This window comes from Macaca mulatta, chromosome 11, assembly GCF_049350105.2.
Source record: "Macaca mulatta isolate MMU2019108-1 chromosome 11, T2T-MMU8v2.0, whole genome shotgun sequence".
In the NCBI taxonomy this organism is placed as follows: Eukaryota; Metazoa; Chordata; class Mammalia; order Primates; family Cercopithecidae; genus Macaca; species Macaca mulatta.
The window spans coordinates 125,365,052-125,385,879 of record NC_133416.1 but is presented as its reverse complement, the minus strand read 5'-3'; the positions used below and the strand labels follow the sequence as shown (position 1 = coordinate 125,385,879).

The 20,828-nt window shown below is 50.1% G+C and overlaps 2 protein-coding genes across 5 annotated transcripts in view; both read left to right on the top strand.

Moving 5' to 3' along the window:
* The first annotated feature begins 656 nt into the window (after nt 1-656).
* Nucleotides 657-20,828, top strand: part of WSB2 (WD repeat and SOCS box containing 2) — an 81,498-nt gene continuing 61,326 nt past the window's right edge. Inside the window, exon 1 of one of the 2 annotated variants that reach the window (XM_077955358.1) lies at nt 657-716. The gene's annotated coding sequence lies outside the window, so the exon portion shown is untranslated. Of the gene's footprint in view, nt 717-17,799; nt 17,853-20,828 lie in introns of those variants that run through there. The other variant, XM_077955359.1, reaches the window with a different exon arrangement.
* The window catches only part of VSIG10 (V-set and immunoglobulin domain containing 10), a 49,763-nt gene continuing 29,985 nt past the window's right edge, over nt 1,051-20,828 (top strand). For 2 of the 3 annotated variants that reach the window (XR_013401535.1, XM_015152928.3), the window contains exons 1-3: nt 1,052-1,252; nt 1,439-2,049; nt 10,283-10,564. Coding sequence is in view for 1 of the 3 variants with exons in the window: in XM_015152928.3 (XP_015008414.2) it covers nt 1,971-2,049; nt 10,283-10,564 (361 nt within the window). In the remaining 2 variants the exon portion in view is untranslated. Of the gene's footprint in view, nt 1,253-1,438; nt 2,050-10,282; nt 10,565-20,828 lie in introns of all 3 variants that reach the window. The other variant, XR_013401534.1, reaches the window with a different exon arrangement.

The following is a 20,828-nucleotide window of genomic DNA, read 5'->3' as shown; positions in this document are numbered from 1 at the left end:
AGGCCAAGGCGGGTGGATCACTTGAGGTCAGGAGCTCGAGACCAGCCTGGGTAACATAGCGAAACGCTGTCTTTACTAAAAATATAAAAATCAGCTGGGCGTGGTGGAGGCTGAGGTGGGAGGATCACTTGAGCCTGGTAGTTTGAGGCTGCAGCGAGGTATGGTGGTGCCACTGCACTCCAACCTGGGCAACTGGAGTGAGACCCTGTGTCAAAAAAAAAAAAAAAAAAAAAAAGGCCGGGCGCGGTGGCTCAAGCCTGTAATCCCAGCACTTTGGGAGGCCGAGACGGGCGGATCACGAGGTCAGGAGATCGAATGATTTTATTTTATTATTTTAATTTTAATATTTATTTTGAGACAAGTCTCGCTCAGTCGCCCAGGCTGGAGTGCAATGGCGGGATCTCGGCTCACTGCAACCTCTGCCTGTCGAGTTCAAGAGATTCTCATGCCTCAGCCTACCCAGTAGCTGGGATTGCAGGCGCCAGCCATCATGCCCAGCTAATTTTTGTATTTTTAGTAGAGACCGGGTTTCACCATCTTGGCTAGGCTGGTCTCGAACTCCTGACCTCGTGATCCGCCCACCTGGGCCTCCCAAAGTGCTGGGATTACAGGCGTGAGCCACCATGCTCGGCCATGTTATTATTATTTTATTTTATTTTATTATTTTTTTTTTTTTTTGAGACGGAGTCATGCTCTGTCGCCCAGGCTGGAGTGCAGTGGCCGGATCTCAGCTCACTGCAAGCTCCGCCTCCCGGGTTCACGCCATTCTCCTGCCTCAGCCTCCCAAGTAGCTGGGACTACAGGCGCCCGCCACTTCGCCCGGCTAGTTTTTTTTGTATTTTTTAGTAGAGACGGGGTTTCACCGTGTTAGCCAGGATGGTCTCGATCTCCTGACGTCGTGATCCGCCCGTCTCGGCCTCCCAAAGTGCTGGGATTACAGGCTTGAGCCACCGCGCCCGGCCCATTATTATTTTAAACAGTAAGTTTCTCCTAGGGCTGTTTTATGGATGGCTCTTCCTGAGGATATCAAAGCCGCATTTTCCCCAGGACAGAATGGGATGAGGGCATGGCAGGGAAGAGAAGAGCTTAGCCTGGGAATCTGACTGGGTAGGGGATGGGAGAACGAAAAGGGGAAAAGCAAAAACAAAACTCTTGAGAAACAGGTCCTGGGGACTCCTTGGCGCTCGCTCTCACTGTGTGGTCCCAGCCAGTTCACTGGAGAACCGGAGTCTCGTGGCTGCTTTGGCTGAAGGTCAGGGGATCATCTTTCTCCGGCTCCCTTTTGCAAAGGGTAGGGAAAGGAAGCGATGGCGGCCTTGGCGCCCGCCCCGCGCCCAGGGACACAGACGGGAATCCCTCGAGACCCTCAGCTGGGACTGCCGGGGGGGGGGGGTCCTGCATTCTGCAGCTTGGCAACCGCCTCCTCCGTGTTCTGCAGCTCGGGGCAGCGGCGGGGGGTGCGTCCTGCGGCAGCTGCAGGGCTCCGTCCCGCCCGCTGTCCCCGCGACTCCGTACTGCTGTCCCGGGCGGAGTGGACTCGGGGAGGGCCCAGCCTCCGTGCTCCGCCCCTGGCCCGGCAGGACCCGGCTCGGCGCGCCCTCGGCAGAAAGCCCTCCTCCCCGGCCAAGGTAGAGGAAGTTGGGCTCCCGCCTGGCTGGGAGGCGGGAGGGAGCCCGCTCCTGTTGTTTTCCGCCGGCGGGAGTGGGCAGGCAGGCGCAGGGGGCGGGGTGCGCCCTCCCTCCGCGGCCAGGGCGCTCGGGAGCCGGGACCCGAGCCTGCAGCCGAGCGCCGCTCCCAGCCCCGGACACCCGGCTCAGCCAAGCATCCTTCCTGGGGGCCGAGAAAGTGGGGCCACTCTGCCGTTCCGAGGACCTGAGAGGAGCCCTTGGTCCCCCGGGCCCCGGTGCCCTGGGGCGCACACGTCCAGCCCAGCCTGAGCCTGCATTTCCTGAGCCGGGATCTGGGGCGAGATGGCCGCAGGCGGCGGTGCGCCCGAGCCCCGCGTCCTCGTCTGCCTCGGGGCGCTCCTGGCCGGCTGGGTCGCCTTAGGTAAGGGGCCGCGATCTGGAGGGAAAAGTTGAGTTTTCCCAGTCAGCGGTGGGGAGGGGACAGCGAGGGACCAAATTCCCTCCGACTCCGCTTGGATCCGTGGTGGCCGCAGCCTAGAAGTCGCCCCAGGAGGGTCTTGGTTTCCTGCTTGCAGCTCGGCGGTCTTTGCAGGAAGGAATTTTCCCGGGCGCCCGGTGCGGGGCGAGATACCCCTGGCCTCCTGGGGTGGGCAGCCGGTGAGGCTGCAGAGGACCCGAGCCGAGGTGCAGGGGAAAATAAAGAGGCACGTGTGCCGGGAAAGTGATTTTTTTTTTAAGCGTCGGATGTAAATTCGCTTTCTGGTTTTATTAATACCTGATACGATACGCTGGTGCTCAAACTCGAGACTCCCACTTTATTTTTCTCCTCCCTCTGCCCAAGGTTGAACTCGCTTTACACCTGTAACCGGTGGACTTCCCTACACACCTTTGCAAGTCTTCCTGTGCTGACCAGCGCCTTCAAAGCGGGGTCTTCCGCCTTTACTTTTGGAAAAGCTTTTTATTTTGAAATACTTGGCAGACTTACAAAAGACTTCCCCTCACACTTGACATGATTGACAAAAGGTCTGAAATGCTTCATCTATGGTCTGCTTTGCTACGAAAAAAGAATTGGGGGGTGCTTACAAAAATATGTAGAATGTAAAAAGATTGAAATATATATATATAATATATATATGAATATATATATATGAATTTAATTCACCAGCATGCCTACTGTGCGTGCCTACTGTGCGCTGGGAGTGTGACAAGTTGGGAGGTAGCTGGGGTGCAGGGAGAGGAGGTGGAGCCAGGAGGTGGTGAAGTTTGCCAGGATGCAGGCAGAGCCCTACTTTTTGTGTTCCCGGGTATACTCTACCCAGCTGGTCTCCTGTTGCACGTTTCTGGAGATGAGTTGTAAATTATGCTGGAGCTTCCTAGCAGGAAGTACCAAAAGTTCCTAATTGTTAGGCTCCTACAATTTTATTTTGCTTTTTTTTTTTAAACCAACCATTTAAAAACAATAACATCTCTAGGTTTCCGGTTTATCTGGAAAAATCTGAAGGTCTGGCAACACGGGGCCTGCTTTCCCAGTTGGAACTGGGCAGTGGTCATCCTTTTATCTAGGGCATGTGAGCCCAAATTTGTTCCACCTCTCCCTGTTGTAATATTTGCCCCCCTACCTTCAGTCATGGGTGTTACCTGCTGGCCCTCCAGGCATTTGGCTGAGTAATCACTGTGCTGGGGTGTGTGTGGCAGGGGAGAAGGACAGTTTCTGGACGTGAAAGGTGGTCGTCAAGTATTCCCATCTCCCCAGCTGTTGGCACTGTTTCCTGCAAGATGAACACCAGGAACCTGGGAAGACAGAAGAACCCTGGGATGAAGTCATCCTGCTGGAATGACCCGGCATTCAGGTTGACTGCCGCCCACCCCATGGGGAACCTATCTCCACTGCTATGGCCAGCTATTTTTTTCGAGCCAGGCTCTTGCTCTGTTGCCCAGGCTGGAGTGCAGTGGTGCAATCACTGCACTGATCCTCCCACCTCAGCCTAGAAGTAGCTGGGACTACAGGCATGTGCCACCACGCCTAGCTAATTTCTAAATTTTTTTTGTAGAGATAGGGTCTCTACAATTGCTTGAGCCCAGGCTAGTCTTAAGCTCCTGGACTCAGGTGATCCTCCTGTCTCAGCCTCCCAAAGTGTTAGGATTACGGATGTGAGCCACTGTGTTGGGACTTTGCCCAGCTATTTTGATGCTCAGACCTGCTTCACCTTTGTGTATGGTGCCAGGGGGCTTCCTGAGCTTGGTGTATTTTTGTTGTGTGTTTGTTTTTTAAGTTGGGAGTTGTTTGCGGGGGGGAAATTGTCTTTCTCCTGACATTCAACGCCAGACAACTTATATGCATCCACTAGGTACCTTGGATTGTAAATCCTAGGTTATTCTTGGGAAAAGTTGCTTAAAAAAAATAAATAAATGTTTGGGTATAACTCTTACTCTGTAAATAATAATACATGGGCAGCATCAGGGAGTTTATATTACTCCCTCTTCTGTTCCCTATTATGCATTTAAGGTTGGGGGCAAGAAGGACCCTCTGGACACCATATAAATGATCTCTAAAATTGTTACTATATTTTATCATTGCATCCTGTCTGGAGACCAGAGTAAAGTGACCTGAGTGACAATCCCACATCTCCCAGTGATTTGCTTGGGACTTTAAGTGAATAATTTAATATTCCTAAATCCCAATTTTCTCAATAGTAAAGTGAGGAGGTATAGGATTGCCAGGCAAGAACTACCCCTTCCATGTCTATGTCAGACATCACTAATCGATGACTGTGTTCTTTTCCACTGAGCCAGGACTCAAACTCATGGTCAACCCAGCCCATAGGGCAGTCACAGATCTGGACTAGATGATCTCCAAAGGCACCTTCAGATACAGTGGTTTAAAAAAGAATGGAGTAAGCCAAGCCAGGAGAAGCCTTCAAATGGTTTCTTTTGTGATCATGTCATTCTATGCGTTGGAGGAGAAGACAATGTTAGCTGAAGTTCCAATACTAAAGTTTCACCAGGGCTTTTTTCCAAGCCACTGTTCCTATATTTCCTTGCCAAGGAGTTAGGCAAGGGGCAGGTCTGCAGGTCGCATGTTGCATCTGTAACTCTAAAGTTCATCTTCCTTTCTATCGTGGGGGTTGCCACTGGAGAATTTGGGTTCTCAGTCCTAATAATTTAAAAAGAATTCTTGACCGGGCGCGGTGGCCCCCGCCTGTAATCCCAGCACTTCAGGAGGCCGAGGCGGGCAGATTACCTGAGGTCAGGAGTTCAAGACCGGCCTGGCCAACATGGTGAAACCCATCTCTACAAAAATTCAAAAAATTAGCGGGACATGATGGCGGGTGCCTGTAATCCCAGCTACTCAGGAGACTGAGGCGGGAGAATTGCTTGAACCCGGAAGGCAGAGGTTGTAGTAAGCTGAGATTGAGCCATTGCACTCCAGCCTGAGCAACAGAGTGAGACTTCATCTCAAAAAATAAATGGAGACATAAAAAGAATTCTTACCTGCTCTTTTTTTTTTTTTTTTTTTCCGAGACAGAGTGTTTTTCTGTTACCCAGGCTGGAATGCAGTGGGATGATCTTGGCTCACTGCAACCTCCGCCTCCCCGGTACAAGTGATTCTCCTGCCTCAGCCTCCTGAGTAGGTGGGATTACAGGCATGTGCCACCATGCCTGGCTAATTTTTTGTATTTTTAGTAGAAACTGGGTTTCGCCATGTTAGCCAGGCTGGTCTCGAGCTCCTGACCTCAGGTGATCTGCCGCCTCGGCCTCCCAAAGTGCTGGGATTATAGGCAGGAGCCACCGCACTCGGCCATTCCGCTAATATTTGTGTTTTTAAGTATCGACGAGGTTTCACCATGTTGGCCAGGCCGGTCTCGAACTCTTGACCTTAAATGATCCACCTGCCTCGGCCTCCCAAAGCGCTGGGATTACAGGTGTGAGCCATCGCCCCCGGCCCTCACCTGCTTTTTTTTTTTTTTTTTTTTTTTTTTTTTTGAGACGGAGTCTTGCTCTGTTGCCCAGGCTGGACTGCAGTGGCCGGATCTCAGCTCACTGCAAGCTCCGCCTCCCGGGTTTAGGCCATTCTCCTGCCTCAGCCTCCCGAGCAGCTGGGACTACAGGCGCCCGCCACCTCGCCCGGCTGGATTTTTGTATTTTTTAGTAGAGACGGGGTTTCACCGTGTTAGCCAGGATGGTCTCGATCTCCTGACCTCGTGATCCGCCCGTCTCGGCCTCCCAAAGTGCTGGGATTACAGGCTTGAGCCACCGCGCCCGGCCCTCTCACCTGCTTTTTAAAGTGATTGTTCAGAAGCATTTCTTGCTGTTTTGGAATCTCTATCATTAGATGACATTCTCCACCTTTCAGCAAGTGGCTTAGTTTTTAAAATTTGTTTTTTTTTTCTCCATCCTGACTTGGCTCAAAAGTCTTTTGGGAAGGGTGTGGCCAAAATGGTGAGAGAATCAGAACTTCTTGGGGTCCAGGCTGGCTTCAGATCTCTCAAAGGGAGCCCTTCTAACCAGACAAGAGGCCAAATACAGATAATGATTACTCTTTTTTTTTTTTTTTTTTTTTGAGACGGAGTCTCACGCTGTTGCCCAGGCTGGAGTGCAGTGGCGCGATCTCGGCTCACTGCAAGCTCCGCCTCCCGGGTTCCCGCCATTCTCCTGCCTCAGCCTCCTGAGTAGCTGGGACTACAGGCGCCCGCCACCGCGCCCGGCTAATTTTTTTGTATTTTTAGTAGAGACGGGGTTTCACTGTGGTCTCGATCTCCTGACCTTGTGATCCGCCCGCCTCGGCCTCCCAAAGTGCTGGGATTACAGGCTTGAGCCACCACGCCCGGCCGATAATGATTACTCTTTCACTTAAACGGGAAGGATTGCCAGGGGCAGGTGGCAGTTTATTTTTTCTATAACAGCTGTATTCAGATACAATTTACATGCCACAAAATTCACCCTTTTAAAGTGTACGACTCAGGGGATTTTAGTGTATTCCAAGGTTACATGGCCATCACCACTAATTCATCATTTTTATCACCCCAACAGGTTCTGCCCGTCTTCCTATTCCTGCAGCCTCTTTGTATTTGGGTCTTGATTGTGGAGGGGGCTGGACAATTGTGAAACTTCTCAGCAAAATGGGTTGCATTTGCTTCTTGTTACCTAGTGACAGTCTAATGCCCGTTAGCACCTGTCAGTCTTTTTTATGAGACAGGGTCGGCTGGATGCGGTGGCTCACGCCTGTAATCCCAGCACTTTGGGAGCCCAAAGTGGGTCCGAGTGGAATGCTTGAGTTCAGGAGTTCAAGACCAGCCTGGGCAACTTAGTGAGACCCCCCCCCACCCCCCGCCCCATCTCTAAAAAAGAAAAAAAAAAATTATTTACATTAAACAAACAAAAAAAGAGACAGGGTATCTCTCTGTTGCCCAGGCTGGAGTGCAGTGTCACGATCGTGGCTCACTGCAGCTTCAGTCTCCTGGATTCAAGTGATCCTCCCACCTCAGCCTCCCAAAGCCCTGAGCTTATAGGCCTGAGCCACCACACCCGGACACCTGTCACTCTTGAGTGGTCGTCAGAATCACCTGGAGGGCTTGTTAAACCACAGATGCTGGACCAGGTGTAGTGGATCACTCCTGTAATCCCAGCACTTTGGGAAGCTGAGGTGGGAGGATTGCTTGAAGTCAGGAGTTCAGGACTGTCCAGGACAACAGAGTGAGACCCATGCCCCCCATCTCTTTAAAAAAAAAAAAAAGTTAAATAATTGCTGATTTGTTCAAAATAAACAAATAAATAAAACAAAAAGGGCTGCTGCTCTCCCACAGTTTCTGATTTGGGTGTTTTGGGGTGAGGTTTGATAATTTGTGTTTCTAACACTCTGCGGCCGCTGATCTGGGCTTTTGAACGTGTTCCGTTTGCCTGGGAACCCATCCTCACCTTTCCTTGGCTGATTCTACTTGTCCATCAGATCTCAGTTTGGCTTCCTGGGGGAAGTGTTTCCTGACATTTGCCCTAGTTGGACTTAGGAGCCCTTTCTCTGAGGCCTTATCTTGGTGTTTATCACACTGCATTGTAATTGCCAGTTTATTGTCTCTTTTCTTCACTAGACTGTGAACTCTTGGAGGTTTCTGTGTGTTGTGTCCACCATGGGGTTCCCAGTGCCTTGCCCAGTGTGGGCACACAGTCCCTACTGCCAGCCCATTCTTGCGTGCAGCTTCTGAGAGAACTTGAACTCTAGGGCCGTTTGAGATGGGGGGAGAGGGAGAGGCAGAGAGAGCAGGAGGACAGTGGAAGCAAAGCTAAAGCCCTCTTCTTTCTACCCCTTCTGGGTTTCTAGGCAAATAAAGCCACCTGGGTTCTCTATGAATTATTGATCGCCACAGTAATGCTGTGTAAGAAACAACCCCAAAATGACAGTAGTGCTTATTACCCACAGGCCTGGGTGGTTGGTTAGGTGGCTCTGCTGATCCGCCTAGGGATCGATGACTAGCTGAAGGCTGATCTAGAATGGGCCAAGCTGGAGCCATTGAGACAACTTGGGTCTGTACCATGTAGTTTATTTATTTATTTATTTATTTGAGACAGAGTTTCGCTCTTGTCGCCCAGGCTGGAGTGCAGTGGCCTAATACCAGCTCACTGCAACCTCTGCCTCCTGGGTTCAAGTGATTCCCCTGCCTCAGCCTTCCGAGTAGCTGGATTACAGGTACCTGCCACCACACCCAGCTAAGTTTTTGTATTTTTAGTAGAGACGAGGTTTCACCATGTTGGCCAGGCTGGTCTCAAACTCCTGAGCTCAGGTGATCTGCCTGCCTCGGCCTCCCAAAGTGCTGGGATTACAGGCATGGAGCCTGGCTTTTTGTTGTTGTTTTTTTCTTGTTTTTGAGACAGTCTTGCCCTGTCAACCAGGCTGCAGTGCAGTGGACAATCTTGGCTCACCGTAATCTCTGCCTCCTGGGTTCAAGTGATTCTCGTGCCTCAGCCTCCTGAGTAGCTGGGACTACAGGTGTGCACCACCATGCCTGGCTAATTTTTGCATTTTTAGCAGAGACGAGGTTTCACCATGTTGACCAGGCTAGTCTCAAACTCCTAGCCTCGAGTGAAACCGTCTCCCTCGGCTTCCCAGAGTGCTGGAATTACAGGCATGAGCCACTGCTCCCGGCCTCATTGTAGTTTTGATTTGCATTTCTCTAGTGATTATAGACAAGCACTTTAAAGCCTCTGCTTGTGTCACATTCCCCAACATCCCATTGGCCAAAACAGGTCTCATGGCTGAGTCCTCACTAAGAATGGGATGGCCCCCCCCGCCCGGTGATGTGGGGCATGGATGGTGAGGGGCATGGATGATGGGCAGGGTGGCTGGGCAACTGGGGCTTTGTTTGTTACCTACTACAAGTTCATTATTGTCAGTGACTGGCCAAGAGTCTCAACATACCAGAGGTTCTGTATGTGTTTTTTGTTTGTTTGTTTTTGTTTTGAGACAGTCTCGCTTTGTCACCCAGCCTGGAGTGCAGTGGCACAATCTCGGCTCACTGCAACCTCCGCCTCCAGGTTGAAACAATTCTCCCACCGTAGCTTCCCGAGTAGCTGGGATTACAAGCATGCACCACCATGCCCGGCTGATTTTTGTATTTTTAGTAGAAACGGGGTTTTGCCATGTTGGCCAGGCTGGTCTGGAACTCCTCACCTCAGGAGATCTGCCTGTCTTGTACTCCCAAAGTACTGGGATTACAGGTGTGAGCCGCTATGCCCAGCTGCTCTGTATGTGTTACTGCATCTTAAGACACATACGGTCAGGTGTGGTGGCTCATGCCTGTAATCCCAGCACTTTGGGAGGCCGAGGCGGGCGGATCAAGCAATTCTCCTGCCTCAGACTCCCAAATAGCTGGGACTACAGGTGCACGCCACCATGCCCAGCTAATTTTTTGTTTTTGTTTTTGTTTTTGAGACAGAGTTTCCCTCTTGTTGCCCAGGTTGGAGTGCAATGGCGCGATCTCAGCTCACCACAACCTCCGCCTCATAGTTTCAAGTGATTTTCCTGCCTCAGCCTCCCTGGTAGCTGGGATTACAGGCATGTGCCACCATGCCCAGCTAATTTTGTATTTTGAGTAGAGGCAGGGTTTCTCCATGTTGGTCAGGCTGGTCTCGAACTCCTGACCTCAGGTGAAACACCCGCCTCAGCCTCCCAAAGTGCTGGGATTACAGGCGTGAGGCACCGTGCCCAGCCACAATTTTTTGTATTTTTAATAGAGATGGGGTTTCACCATGTTGGCCAGGATGGTCTCAATGTTTTGACCTTGTGATCTGCCCGCCTTGGTCTCCCAAAGTGCTGGGGGCATGAGCCTGACCTTTCCTGAGGTCAAGAGTTCCAGACCAGCCTGGCCAATGTGGTGGTGAAACCCTGTCTCTACTAAAAATACAAAAATTAGCCGGGCGTGGTGGCGCGTGCCTATAATCCTAGCTACTTGGGAGGCTGCCCGAGAGGCGGAGGTTTCAGTCAGCCGAGATCGTGCTATTGCACTCCAGCCTGGGCGACGGAGTGGGATTCCGTCTCCAAAAAAAAAAAAAGAACATATACCTGATGAAAAAAAAAAATCCTAATACAGGAGGACTGTCCAAAAAGGGACATTGTTTAGAAATTAAGAAGGGTAGTAACAGCTTGATCTTGCCTTGTACAGGATTGGAGGCTGTTGTCATTGGAGAAGTTCATGAGAATATTACTCTGCACTGTGGCAACATCTCGGGACCGAGGGGCCTGGTGACCTGGTACCGGAACGACTCGGAGCCTGTCTTCCTTCTCTCATCCAACTCTAGCCTCCCACCAGCTGAGCCTCGCTTCTCTCTAGTGGATGCCAGCTCCCTGCACATCAAATCGCTGGGCCTGGGAGATGAGGGGAATTACACCTGCCAGGAGATCCTGAATGTGACTCAGTGGTTCCAAGTGTGGCTGCAGGTGGCCAGTAAGTGGGGCTGGCAGGGACCGGGGCTGGAGAGGTGCTCAGAGCCTTGGAAAGGAGGAGACCATGGTCAGGAATGTGGGTTTTGGGTTCCGATGGCCTGGAATTCTTTCTGGGCCCTGCCACTTGCAAGCTGAGGGACCTCTCACACCTCTATTTCCTCACCTGTAAAATGGGGATAAAAATAATTCCTGTGGCTAGGCGCAGTGGCTCATGCCTATAATCCCAGCACTTTGGGAGGCCAAGGCGGGCGGTCATCACTTGAGGTCAGGAGTTCGAGACCAGCCTGGCCAACATGGTGAAACCCCATCTCTGTTAAAAATACAAAAAATGCCTGCCGGGTGCAGTGGCTCACACCTGTAATCCCAGCACTTTGGGAGGCCGAGGCAGGTGGATCACAGTCAAGACATGGAAACCATCCTGGCCAAGATGGTGAAACCCCGTCTCTATTAAAAATACGAAAAATTAGCTGGGCGTGATGGCATGCACCTGTAGTCCTAGCTACTTGGGAGTCTGAGGCAGGAGAATCACTAGAACCCAGGAGGCCTGGAGGTTGCAGTGAGCCGAGGTTACAGTGAGCTGAGATTGCACCACTGTACTCCAGCCTGGCAACAAAACGAGACTCGTCTCAAAACAAAAGAAAACTGCGGGCACAGTGGCTCACGCCTGTAATCCCAGCACTTTGGGAGGCCGAGACGGGCGGATCACAAGGTCAGGAGATCGAGACCATCCTGGCTAACACAGTGAAATCCCGTCTCTACTAAAAAATGCAAAAAAACTAGCCGAGCGAGTTGGCGGGCGCCTGTAGTCCCAGCTACTCAGGAGGCTGAGGTAGGAGAATGGCGTAAACCCGGGAGGCGGAGCTTGCAGTGAGCTGAGATCCGGCCACTGCACTCCAGCCTGGGCGACAGAGCAAGACTCCGTCTCAAAAAAAAAAAAAAAAAGAATACAAAAAATTAGCCAGGCGTGGAGTCCGGCGCCTATAATCCCAGCTACTTGGGAGGCTAAGCCAGGAGAATGGAGTGAACGTGGGAGGTGGAACTTGCAATGAGCCAAGATTGCACCACTGTACTCCAGCCTGGGCGAAAGAGCGAGACTCCGTCTCAAAAAAAAAAAAAAAAATCAGCCGGGCATGGTGGTGCATGCCTGTAATCCCTGCTACTTGAGAGGCTGAGGCAGGAGAATCGCTTGAACCTGGGAGGCAGAAGTTGCAGTGAGCCAAGATCATGCCACCACACTCCAGCTTGGGCAACAGAGCGAGACTCTGTCTCAAAAAAATAAAAATAAAAAAATATAAAAAATTCTTACTTCTTAGAATTGCTGTGAAGAATAGATACCAGTTTATAAAGTGCTTTAGGCCAGGCATGGTGGCTCATGCCTGTAATCCCCGCATTTTGGGAGGCTGAGCCGGCAGATCACCTGAGGCCAGGAGTTTGAGACCAGCCTGGCCAACATGGTGAAACCCCATCTCTACTAAAAATACAAAAATTAGCCAGGCGTGATGGTGGGTGCCTCTAATACCAGCTACTCGGGAGGCTGAGGCAAGGGAATCACTTAAACCCGGGTGGTGGAGGTTGCGGAGATCCGAGATCATGCCACTGTGCTCCTTCCTGGGCGACGGAACTAGACTCTGTCTCAGAAAAAAAGAAAAACAAATAAAGTGCTTTAAAAGGCTCCTGGCATATTAATAAGCTTTTATTTTTAGCTTGTTGTTAATATCATCTTTGCTATTAATATCATTTTATTATGTAACAAAGTTACAGTATATCATAATCAAAGCCAGGTGCAGTGGTGTGGGACTGTAGTCCTGGCCACTCAGGATTGCCTGAGTCCCGGAGCTCCAGGCTGCAATGTACCATAATTGCACCTATGAATAGCTACCGCACTTCAGCCTGGGCAACACAGGGAGACCCTGCCTCTAAAAAAAACATACAGAGTCAAGTCAGACTGCCTGAATCCCAATGCAAAGGCTGTCACTGAGTTCTGTGTCACCTTGAGTAAGTAGCTTCATATCTCTGAGCTCCAGTTTTCCTCGTTTCTTAATGGGGAATAATACATTGCCTGCTTTGTCGAGTGTAGTGAGCACTCTTATTTATTTTTATTTTATTTTATTATTATTATTTTTTGAGATGTACTCTCACTCTGTTGCCCAAGCTGGAGTGCAGCTGGATGCAATCTCGGCTCACCACAACCCCCGCCTCCCGGGTTCAAGCAATTCGCCTGCCTCAGCCTCCCAAGTAGCTGGGATTACAGGTGCCCGCCACGTCGCCCAGCTAATTTTTGTGTTTTTAGTAGAGATGGGGTTTCACCATGTCGGTCAGGCTGATCTCGAACTCCTGACCTCGTGATGTGCGCACTTCGGCCTCCCGAAATGCTGGAATTACAAGCGTGAGCTACCAAGTCTGGCTATAGCGAGCACTCTTATACTGTGGTGCTAAGTACAGGGCTTGGCACGAGCCACCCTTCCTATTGCACTTTCCCAAAACAGTCTATCATATCTGCTGATATACACGTATGAATTTACAGCAGGCCGGGTGTTGTGGCTCATGCCTGTAATCCCAGCACTTTGGGAGGCTGAGGCGGGAGAATCACTTGAGCCAAGAGTTTGGGACCAGCTTGGTTAACGTAGTGAGACTCCACATTACAAAAAATTATTAAAAAAGGAATTTAGAGTGGGAGATTGTAAACTACAGCCTGCTGTTGTATGGCCTGCAGATTATGAATTTTTTTTTTTTTTTTTGAGATGGAGTCTCACTCTGTCACCCAGGCTAGAGTGCAGTGGCACGATCTTGGCTCACTATAAGCTCCGCCTCCCAGGTTCACGCCATTCTCCTGCCTCAGCCGCCCGAATAGCTGGGACTGCAGGTGCCTGCCACCACGCCCAGCTGATTTTTTTTTTTTTTGTATTTTTAGTAGAGACGGTGTCAGCCAGGATGGTCTCAATCTCCTGACCTTGTGATCTGCCCGCCTCGGGCTCCCAAAGTGCTGAGATTACAGGCGTGAGCCACCCTGCCCAGCCAATTGTGAATATTTTTTATATTTTTAAATGATTGAAAAAAAAAGGATATTTGTGACATGAAAATCATATGATGCCAGGTGCAGTGGGTCACGTCTGTAATCCCAGCACTTTGGGAGGCTGAGGCGGATGGATGACTTGAGCCCAGGAGTTTGAGACCAGCCCTGGCAACATAGTGAGACCCCGTTTCTACAAAAAGTGAAAAAATTAGCTGGGTATGATGGTGTGTGCCTGTAGATCCCGCTACTCAGGAGGCTGAGGTGGGAGGATTGCTTGAGCCCATGGAGGTCGAGGCTGCAGTGAGCTGTGATCATGCCACTGCATTCCAGCCTGGGTGACAGAGCAAGACCCTGTCTCAAAAAAAAAGAAAAGAAAAGAAAAAAAAAACATATGAAATTCAAATGTTGGTGTTCGTAAATCAAGTTTTATTGGAATATAGCCACATTCATTCATTTACATATTATCTCTATCTTTGTTACTAACTATGGCAGAGGTGAGTGGCTGTGACATAGATCCTAGGGCCTTCAAAGCCAAATTTATTTGCTCTCTGGCCCTTAACAGAGAGAGTTTGCTGGTCACTGGATTAGAAGGACATCCATGCTCTAGATTCGGGGCATGTAGTTTAGTAGACATATCCATGGGAGGCCAGGAATGGTGGCTCATGCCCATAATCCTAGCATTTTGAGAGGCTGAGGTGGGATGATTGCTTGAGCCCAGGAGTCTGAGACCAGCCTGGGCAACGTAGTGAGACCCCAGCTCTACAAAAAGTATAGAAAATAGTAATTAGCTGGGCATGGTTTCATGCACCTGTAGTCCCAGCTATTCAGGAAGCTGAGTGGAGAGGATTGCTTGAGCATGGGAGACAGAGGTTGCAGTGTGCCAAGATGGTGCCACTGTACTCCATCCTGGGCTCCAGAGTGAGATCCTGCCTCAAAATAAAAATAATAGGCCAGGTGTGGTGGCTCACGCCTGTAATCCCAGCACTTTGGGAGGCTGAGGCAGGCGGATCACCTGAGGTCAGGAGCTCACGACCAGCCTGGCTAGCATGGTGAAACCCCATTTCTACTGAAAATACCAAAAATTAGCCAGGCATGGGGGTGCACACTTGTATTCCCAGCTACTCGGGAGGCTGAGGCAAGAGAATCGCTTGAACCTGGGAGGTGGATGTTGCAGTGAGCCGAGATTGCACCACTGCACTCCAGCCCAGGCAACAAGAATGAAACTCTGTCTCAAATAATAATAATAATAAAAAAATAGAGAAATACCCATGTAATCACTTCACTGTTCTGGATCCAAGATTCCTCATTTGTAAAACAAAGAACCTACTAATTCCTTTATTCAGCATAGATTCATTGAGAGCTTGATGCCAGACACTGGTCTGGGCACTGGGCCACAGGTGTGAGCAGCCCAGTGGGGCGGACAGATGAGAAACAAGTTAATGTGATTTTTCTGAAACATTTTAAATTGGGAGGCCACAGGGCAGATTTGGGAAGTAGTGACTTTTTTTTTTTTTTTTTGGGACAGAGTCTCCCTCTGTCACCCAGGCTGAGGTACGGTGGTGCCACCTTGGCTTACTGCAACCTCTGCCTCCCGGGTTCAAGCGATTCTCACACCTCAGCTACCTGAGTAGCTGGGATTACAGATGTGCACCACCACACCTGGCTATTGTATTTTCTTTCTTTTTTTTTTTTTTTTTTTTTTGAGACGGAGTCTCGCTCTGTCGCCCAGGCTAGAGTGCAGTGGCCGGATCTCACCTCACTGCAAGCTCCGCCTCCCGGGTTCACGCCATTCTCCTGCCTCAGCCTCCCGAGTAGCTGGGACTACAGGCGCCCGCTACCTCGCCCGGCTAGTTTTTTTTGTATTTTTTAGTAGAGACGGGGTTTCACCGTGTTAGCCAGGATGGTCTCGATCTCCTGACCTCGTGATCCGCCCATCTCGGCCTCCCAAAGTGCTGGGATTACAGGCTTGAGCCACCGCGCCTGGCCGGCTATTGTATTTTCAGTAGAGATGGGGTTTCTCCATGTTGGCCAGGCGTGTCTTGAACTCCTGACCTCAAGTGATCCACCTGCTTTGATCCCCCAAAAAGCTGGGATTACAGACATGAACCACTGCACCTGGCCTGGAAATAGTAACATTTAAACTGATTGGTAAATAGGGCTGGGCACAGTGGCTCATGCCTGTAATCCCAGCACTTTGAGGGGCTGAGGTGGGGTGATTGCTTGAGCCCAGGAGATCAAAGCTGCAGTAAACCATGATCATGCCACTGCGCTCCATCCTGGGTGACAGACAGAGACCCTGTCTCTGAAAAAATAAAAGGAGAAGAATTCTGCCAGCTCTCTTTTCAGGCAGAACAAGACAGGTTGAGCTGAGCGTGATGCATTCACAGATAGGGAGAAGGCTGGTGTGGCAGGGGCCTTGTGTATAAGAGGGCAGGCTGTGTGAAATACGGGAGTCCAGGCCAGACTGGGGCCAAGTAGGACCTGTGCTATGGGTTGAATTACGTCCCCCAAAAAGATATGTTGAAATCCTAACCTTTGGTATCTACGAATGTGAGCTTATTTGGAAATAGGGTCTTTGCAGATACAATCAAGTTAAGAGGAGATCATTACGGTGAGCACTAGCCCAGGTTGACTGACATCCTTATTTTTTTATTTTTTATATTTCTGAGACAGAGTCTTACACTGTTGCCCAGGCTGGAGTGCAGTGGCGTAATCTTGGTTCACTGCCACCTCCATCCCCTGTGTTCAAGCGATTCTCCTGCCTCAGCCTCCCAAGTAGCTGGGATTACAGGCTCACACCACCATGCGCGGCCAATTTTTGTATTTTTAGTAGAGAAGGGGTTTCACCATGTTGGCCAGTCTGGTCTTGAACTCCTGACCTCAGGTGATCTGCCTGCCTCAGCCTCCCAAAGTGCTGGGATTACAGGCGTGAGCCACTGTGCCTGGCCAGGAGTTGTGATTTTATTCTGTGTGCAGGAGAAACTCCTGGAGCTTCCCGCAGGGGTGTGGCACCATTTCATTAGCACATGGAAAATGTATGTGTTTGGTATCAAGTAGAGCTGATGAAATAAAATAGGGAAGACAATCGGAGGTATACAAAGTCGGTGACCAGAACCAGGGTGGCGACAGTGGCCTTGGTGAAAATGCACAGGTTTGGAAAATATTTTGGAAGGAGACCAGCAGGACTCGCTGGTGGATCGGAAGTGGAAGATAAAGGAAAGAGAGACCTCCAGGACACCTCTTGGGTTTTGGATGATGTCTAAGGTTTCTGCCAGTTCTCAAAGATTAGGGCATCATCCATCAGGGCAGTGTTTCTGTGTCTGGAGATGCCGTAGATAAATTCCTGGGTGATGCCAGGAATGAAGGGGGTGCATAAAAAATGTCACCCATCTTGGCCCCACTGTTTGTTTCCTACTGTGAGCCCATGGCAACTGCTGGCTGGTCTCCCTCGGTCCTCCTGCCCAAAGTAATTAGTCATCCCTTCCTGTCCATCTCATCAATGAATAACTTTATCTTTTTATTTTCTTTCTTTTTGAGACGGAGTCTCGCTCTGTCGCCCAGGCTGGAGTGCAGTGGCCGGATCTCAGCTCACTGCAAGCTCCGCCTCCCGGGTTCACGCCATTCTCCTGCCTCAGCCTCCCGAGTAGCTGGGATTACAGGCGCCCGCCACGTCGCCCGGCTAGTTTTTTGTATTTTTTAGTAGAGACGGGGTTTCACCGTGTTAGCCAGGATGGTCTTGATCTCCTGACTTCGTGATCCGCCTGTCTCGGCCTCCCAAAGTGCTGGGATTACAGGCTTGAGCCACCGCGCCCGGCCCAATAACTTTATCTTTTATCCACAGTGGAGTAAGGTGACATTGCAACTTTTTGTTTCTTTATCATCACTCTCTTTATTTTTTAATTTTTTTTTTTTTTTTTTTTTTTTTTTTTTTTTTTTTTTGAGACGGAGTCTGGCTCTGTCACCCAGGCTGGAGTGCAGTGGCGCGATCTCGGCTTACTGCAAGCTCCGCCTCCCGGGTTCACGCCATTCTCCTGCCTCAGCCTCCCGAGTAGCTGGGACTACAGGCGCCCGCCACCTCGCCCGGCTAGTTTTTTGTATTTTTTAGTAGAGACGGGGTTTCACCGTGTTAGCCAGGATGGTCTCGATCTCCTGACCTCGTGATCCGCCCGTCTCGGCCTCCCAAAGTGCTGGGATTACAGGCTTGAGCCACCGCGCCCGGCCTATTTTTTAATTTTTTTGAGACGGGATCTTGCTTTGTTGCCCAGGCTGGAGTGCGGTGGCACTATCTCGGCTCACTGCAAGCTCCACCTCCCAAGTTCATGCCATTCTCCTGCCTCAGTCTCTGGAGTAGCTGGGACTATAGGCGCCCACCACCACGTCTGGCTAATTTTTTGTTTTTTCAGTAGAGACGGAGTTTCACTGTGTTAGCCCGTATGGTCTTGATCTCCTGACCTCGTGATCGGCCCGCCTCAGCCTCCCAAAGTGCTGGGATTACAGGCGTGAGCCACCGCGCCCGGCTACTCTCTTTAGTTTGTGATGACTTGAACGGACACTGATTTGTTAATAATTGGCTAAGTTTATTGGAGGATGGACTAGTTTTGTTATTGCCCTTTAGGGAGATAAAGGCAAGGTCTTGTTACAATGAACGTGAACTTACATTTTTAAAAATGTCACTGAACTCTTGGCTGGGCGCAGCGGCTCACGCCTGTAATCCCAGCACTTTGGGAGGCTGAGGCGGATGGATCACTTGAGGTCAGGAATTTGAGACCAGCCTGGCCAACATGGTGAAACTCCATCTCTACTAAAAATACAAAACTTAGTCAGGGGTGGTGATGCGCACCTGTGATCCTAGATATTTGGGAGGCTTAGGCACAAGAATCACTTCAACCGGGGAGGTGGAGGTTGCAGTGAGCTGAGATTGCACCACTGCACTCCAGCCTGGGTGACAGAGCAAGACTCTGTCTCAACAAAAAAAAAAAAAAAAAAGAAAAGAAATAAAAACGTCATTGAATTCCCGTGGCACTTTGCGCTCCCTCCAGGCAAGTCCTGTGCGTGTCTTTGTTACTGTGCTGTGATTCATAGCGTGGAAATCTCTTCACTTGGAAATACATGGAGTCCTTGACTAATGTACGGCTTGTTTGTGAAAACCAGACACAGATCCCTTTCGGTTCAAACACACCAGAGCCCTCTGGGCTTGGTCTCCTGGCTCTCATCTTAGGAGGTCCCTGGACAAAACACCAGACCCTCCTCTGCCTCGGGGAACCCTGTGTTGCTCCCCCGACAGTGGCCAGCGGGAAGGGCATGATATCTCTGATTGGAGTTGGCCGTCATTTTTGCGTAGATTTGGGAAAATAGATTAGGTTTGATTCAGCCTGTCTTTCTGGGATGGCAGTGGTATTGTGGAGTGGTCCAGATACCTAGGTTCAAATCCACGTTCTACTAGTTGTCGTCTGTGTGACCTTGGGAAAGTCCCTTGAACTCCAATGTTAGTTTTATTGTCTGTGAAATCGAGGGTAACGGTGGAACGAGTTACAGATTTGTGGTATGCACTAATGAGACAAACTCATGTAGCCCTCAGCACACTTGAACTGGATCCAGTGGTTAAGCCAGTGAGGGGACTCCCATTGGGCAGTCCATCTCAAGTTCTCAACAATCAACCAGTTTCTATCTGGGTCCTTTTTCTTTTTGTTTTTGAGACAGAGTTTCACCCTGTCGCCCAGGCTGGAGTGCAATGGTATAATCTCAGCTCACTGCAGCCTCCGCCTCCCGGGTTCAAGTGATTCTCCTGCCTCAGCCTCCCGAGTAGCTGAGATTACAGGCATGTGCCACCACGCCCGGCTAATTTTTTGTATCTTTAGTAGAGATGAGGTTTCACCATGTTGGCCAGGCTGGTCTCGAACTCCTGACCTCGTGATCTGCCCGCCTTGGCCTCCCAAATTGCTGGGATTATAGACATGAGCCACCGCACCCGGCCTCATCTGGGTCTTTCGAACAGGTCTTGCTGTGGGTTGGGGACTCTGTGTGCCCATATCTTTTCACTGATGTGGTTGCTAGCTGGGTCACATTACCTCCTTCTCTCTCTCTCTCTTTTTTTTTTTTTTTTGAGATAGGATCTCACTCTGTCACCCAGGCTAGAGTGCAGTGGTGTGATTTCGGCTCACAGCAGCCTTGAAATCCTAAGCTCAAGTGATTCTCTTATCTCACCTTCCCGAGTAGCTGGGACTAATGGTGTGTGCCACCACACTCGGCTAACTTTTTAGTTTTTTGTAAAGACAAGGTCTCACTATATTGCCCAGGCTGTTTTTGAACTCCTGGGCTCAAGCAGTCCTCCCTCCTTGGCCTCCCAAAGTGCTGGGCTTACAGATGTGAACCACCTCGCCCAGCCCCCTCCTTCTCTTAAGGAGAACGATTTGGAAACATTCTAATATGGCGTTGGAATCTAGGGGGAACAAGGTATGACAGTTTGTTATCTGCAAGTGGCCTGGGATGTGTGACTGGACAGAGATGCTGTAGAAACACGGAAATGGCAGTAGGGGGTTGCCAGATTTCTCTCTCCTTACCCCCTGGTCCTCTGCTTGTCCATTGGTGGGCATTTGGTGTCTCTCTTGTAGGAGGTCAGGTTTTCTGTAGGCCCAGGGCAGTTCAACCTCCCTGGAATGGGTACCTGTGGTGTCCATTCATCACTCATCCCACAGCAAGAGTGTGCACTGCTCCCTGTTAATTGAAAGGTGAGGTTGAAGGGTCTTGCCATCGGGATTGGAACTCTGCTTCTAAATGTACAGAAATCCCTTGGTCCAGAGCAGTTAAGGGCTGCCAAGGCCGTTTTTCTTTCTTTTCTATTCTTTTCTTTCTCTTTTTTTTTTTTTTTTCAATTTTTAAATTTAGGCTGGGAGTGGTGGCTCATGCCTGTAATCCCAGTGCTTTGGGAGACCAAGGTGGGCCGATCGCCTGAGGTCAGAAGTTTGAGACTGCCTTGGCCAACATAGTGAAACCCCATCTCTGTTAAAAATACAAAAAAATTATCCGAGTGTGGTAACACACACCTGTAATCCCAGCTACTCTGGAGGCTGAGGTGGGAGAATCACTTGAACCCAGGAAGCGGAGTTTGCAGTGAGCTGAGTTTTCGCCACTGCACTCCAGCCTGGGCGACAGAGTGAGACTCCATCTCAAAAAAATACACAAGTAAATAAATTAATTAATTAAACAAATATTTTTGCAGAGACAGGGCCTCATTATGTTGCTCAGGCTGATC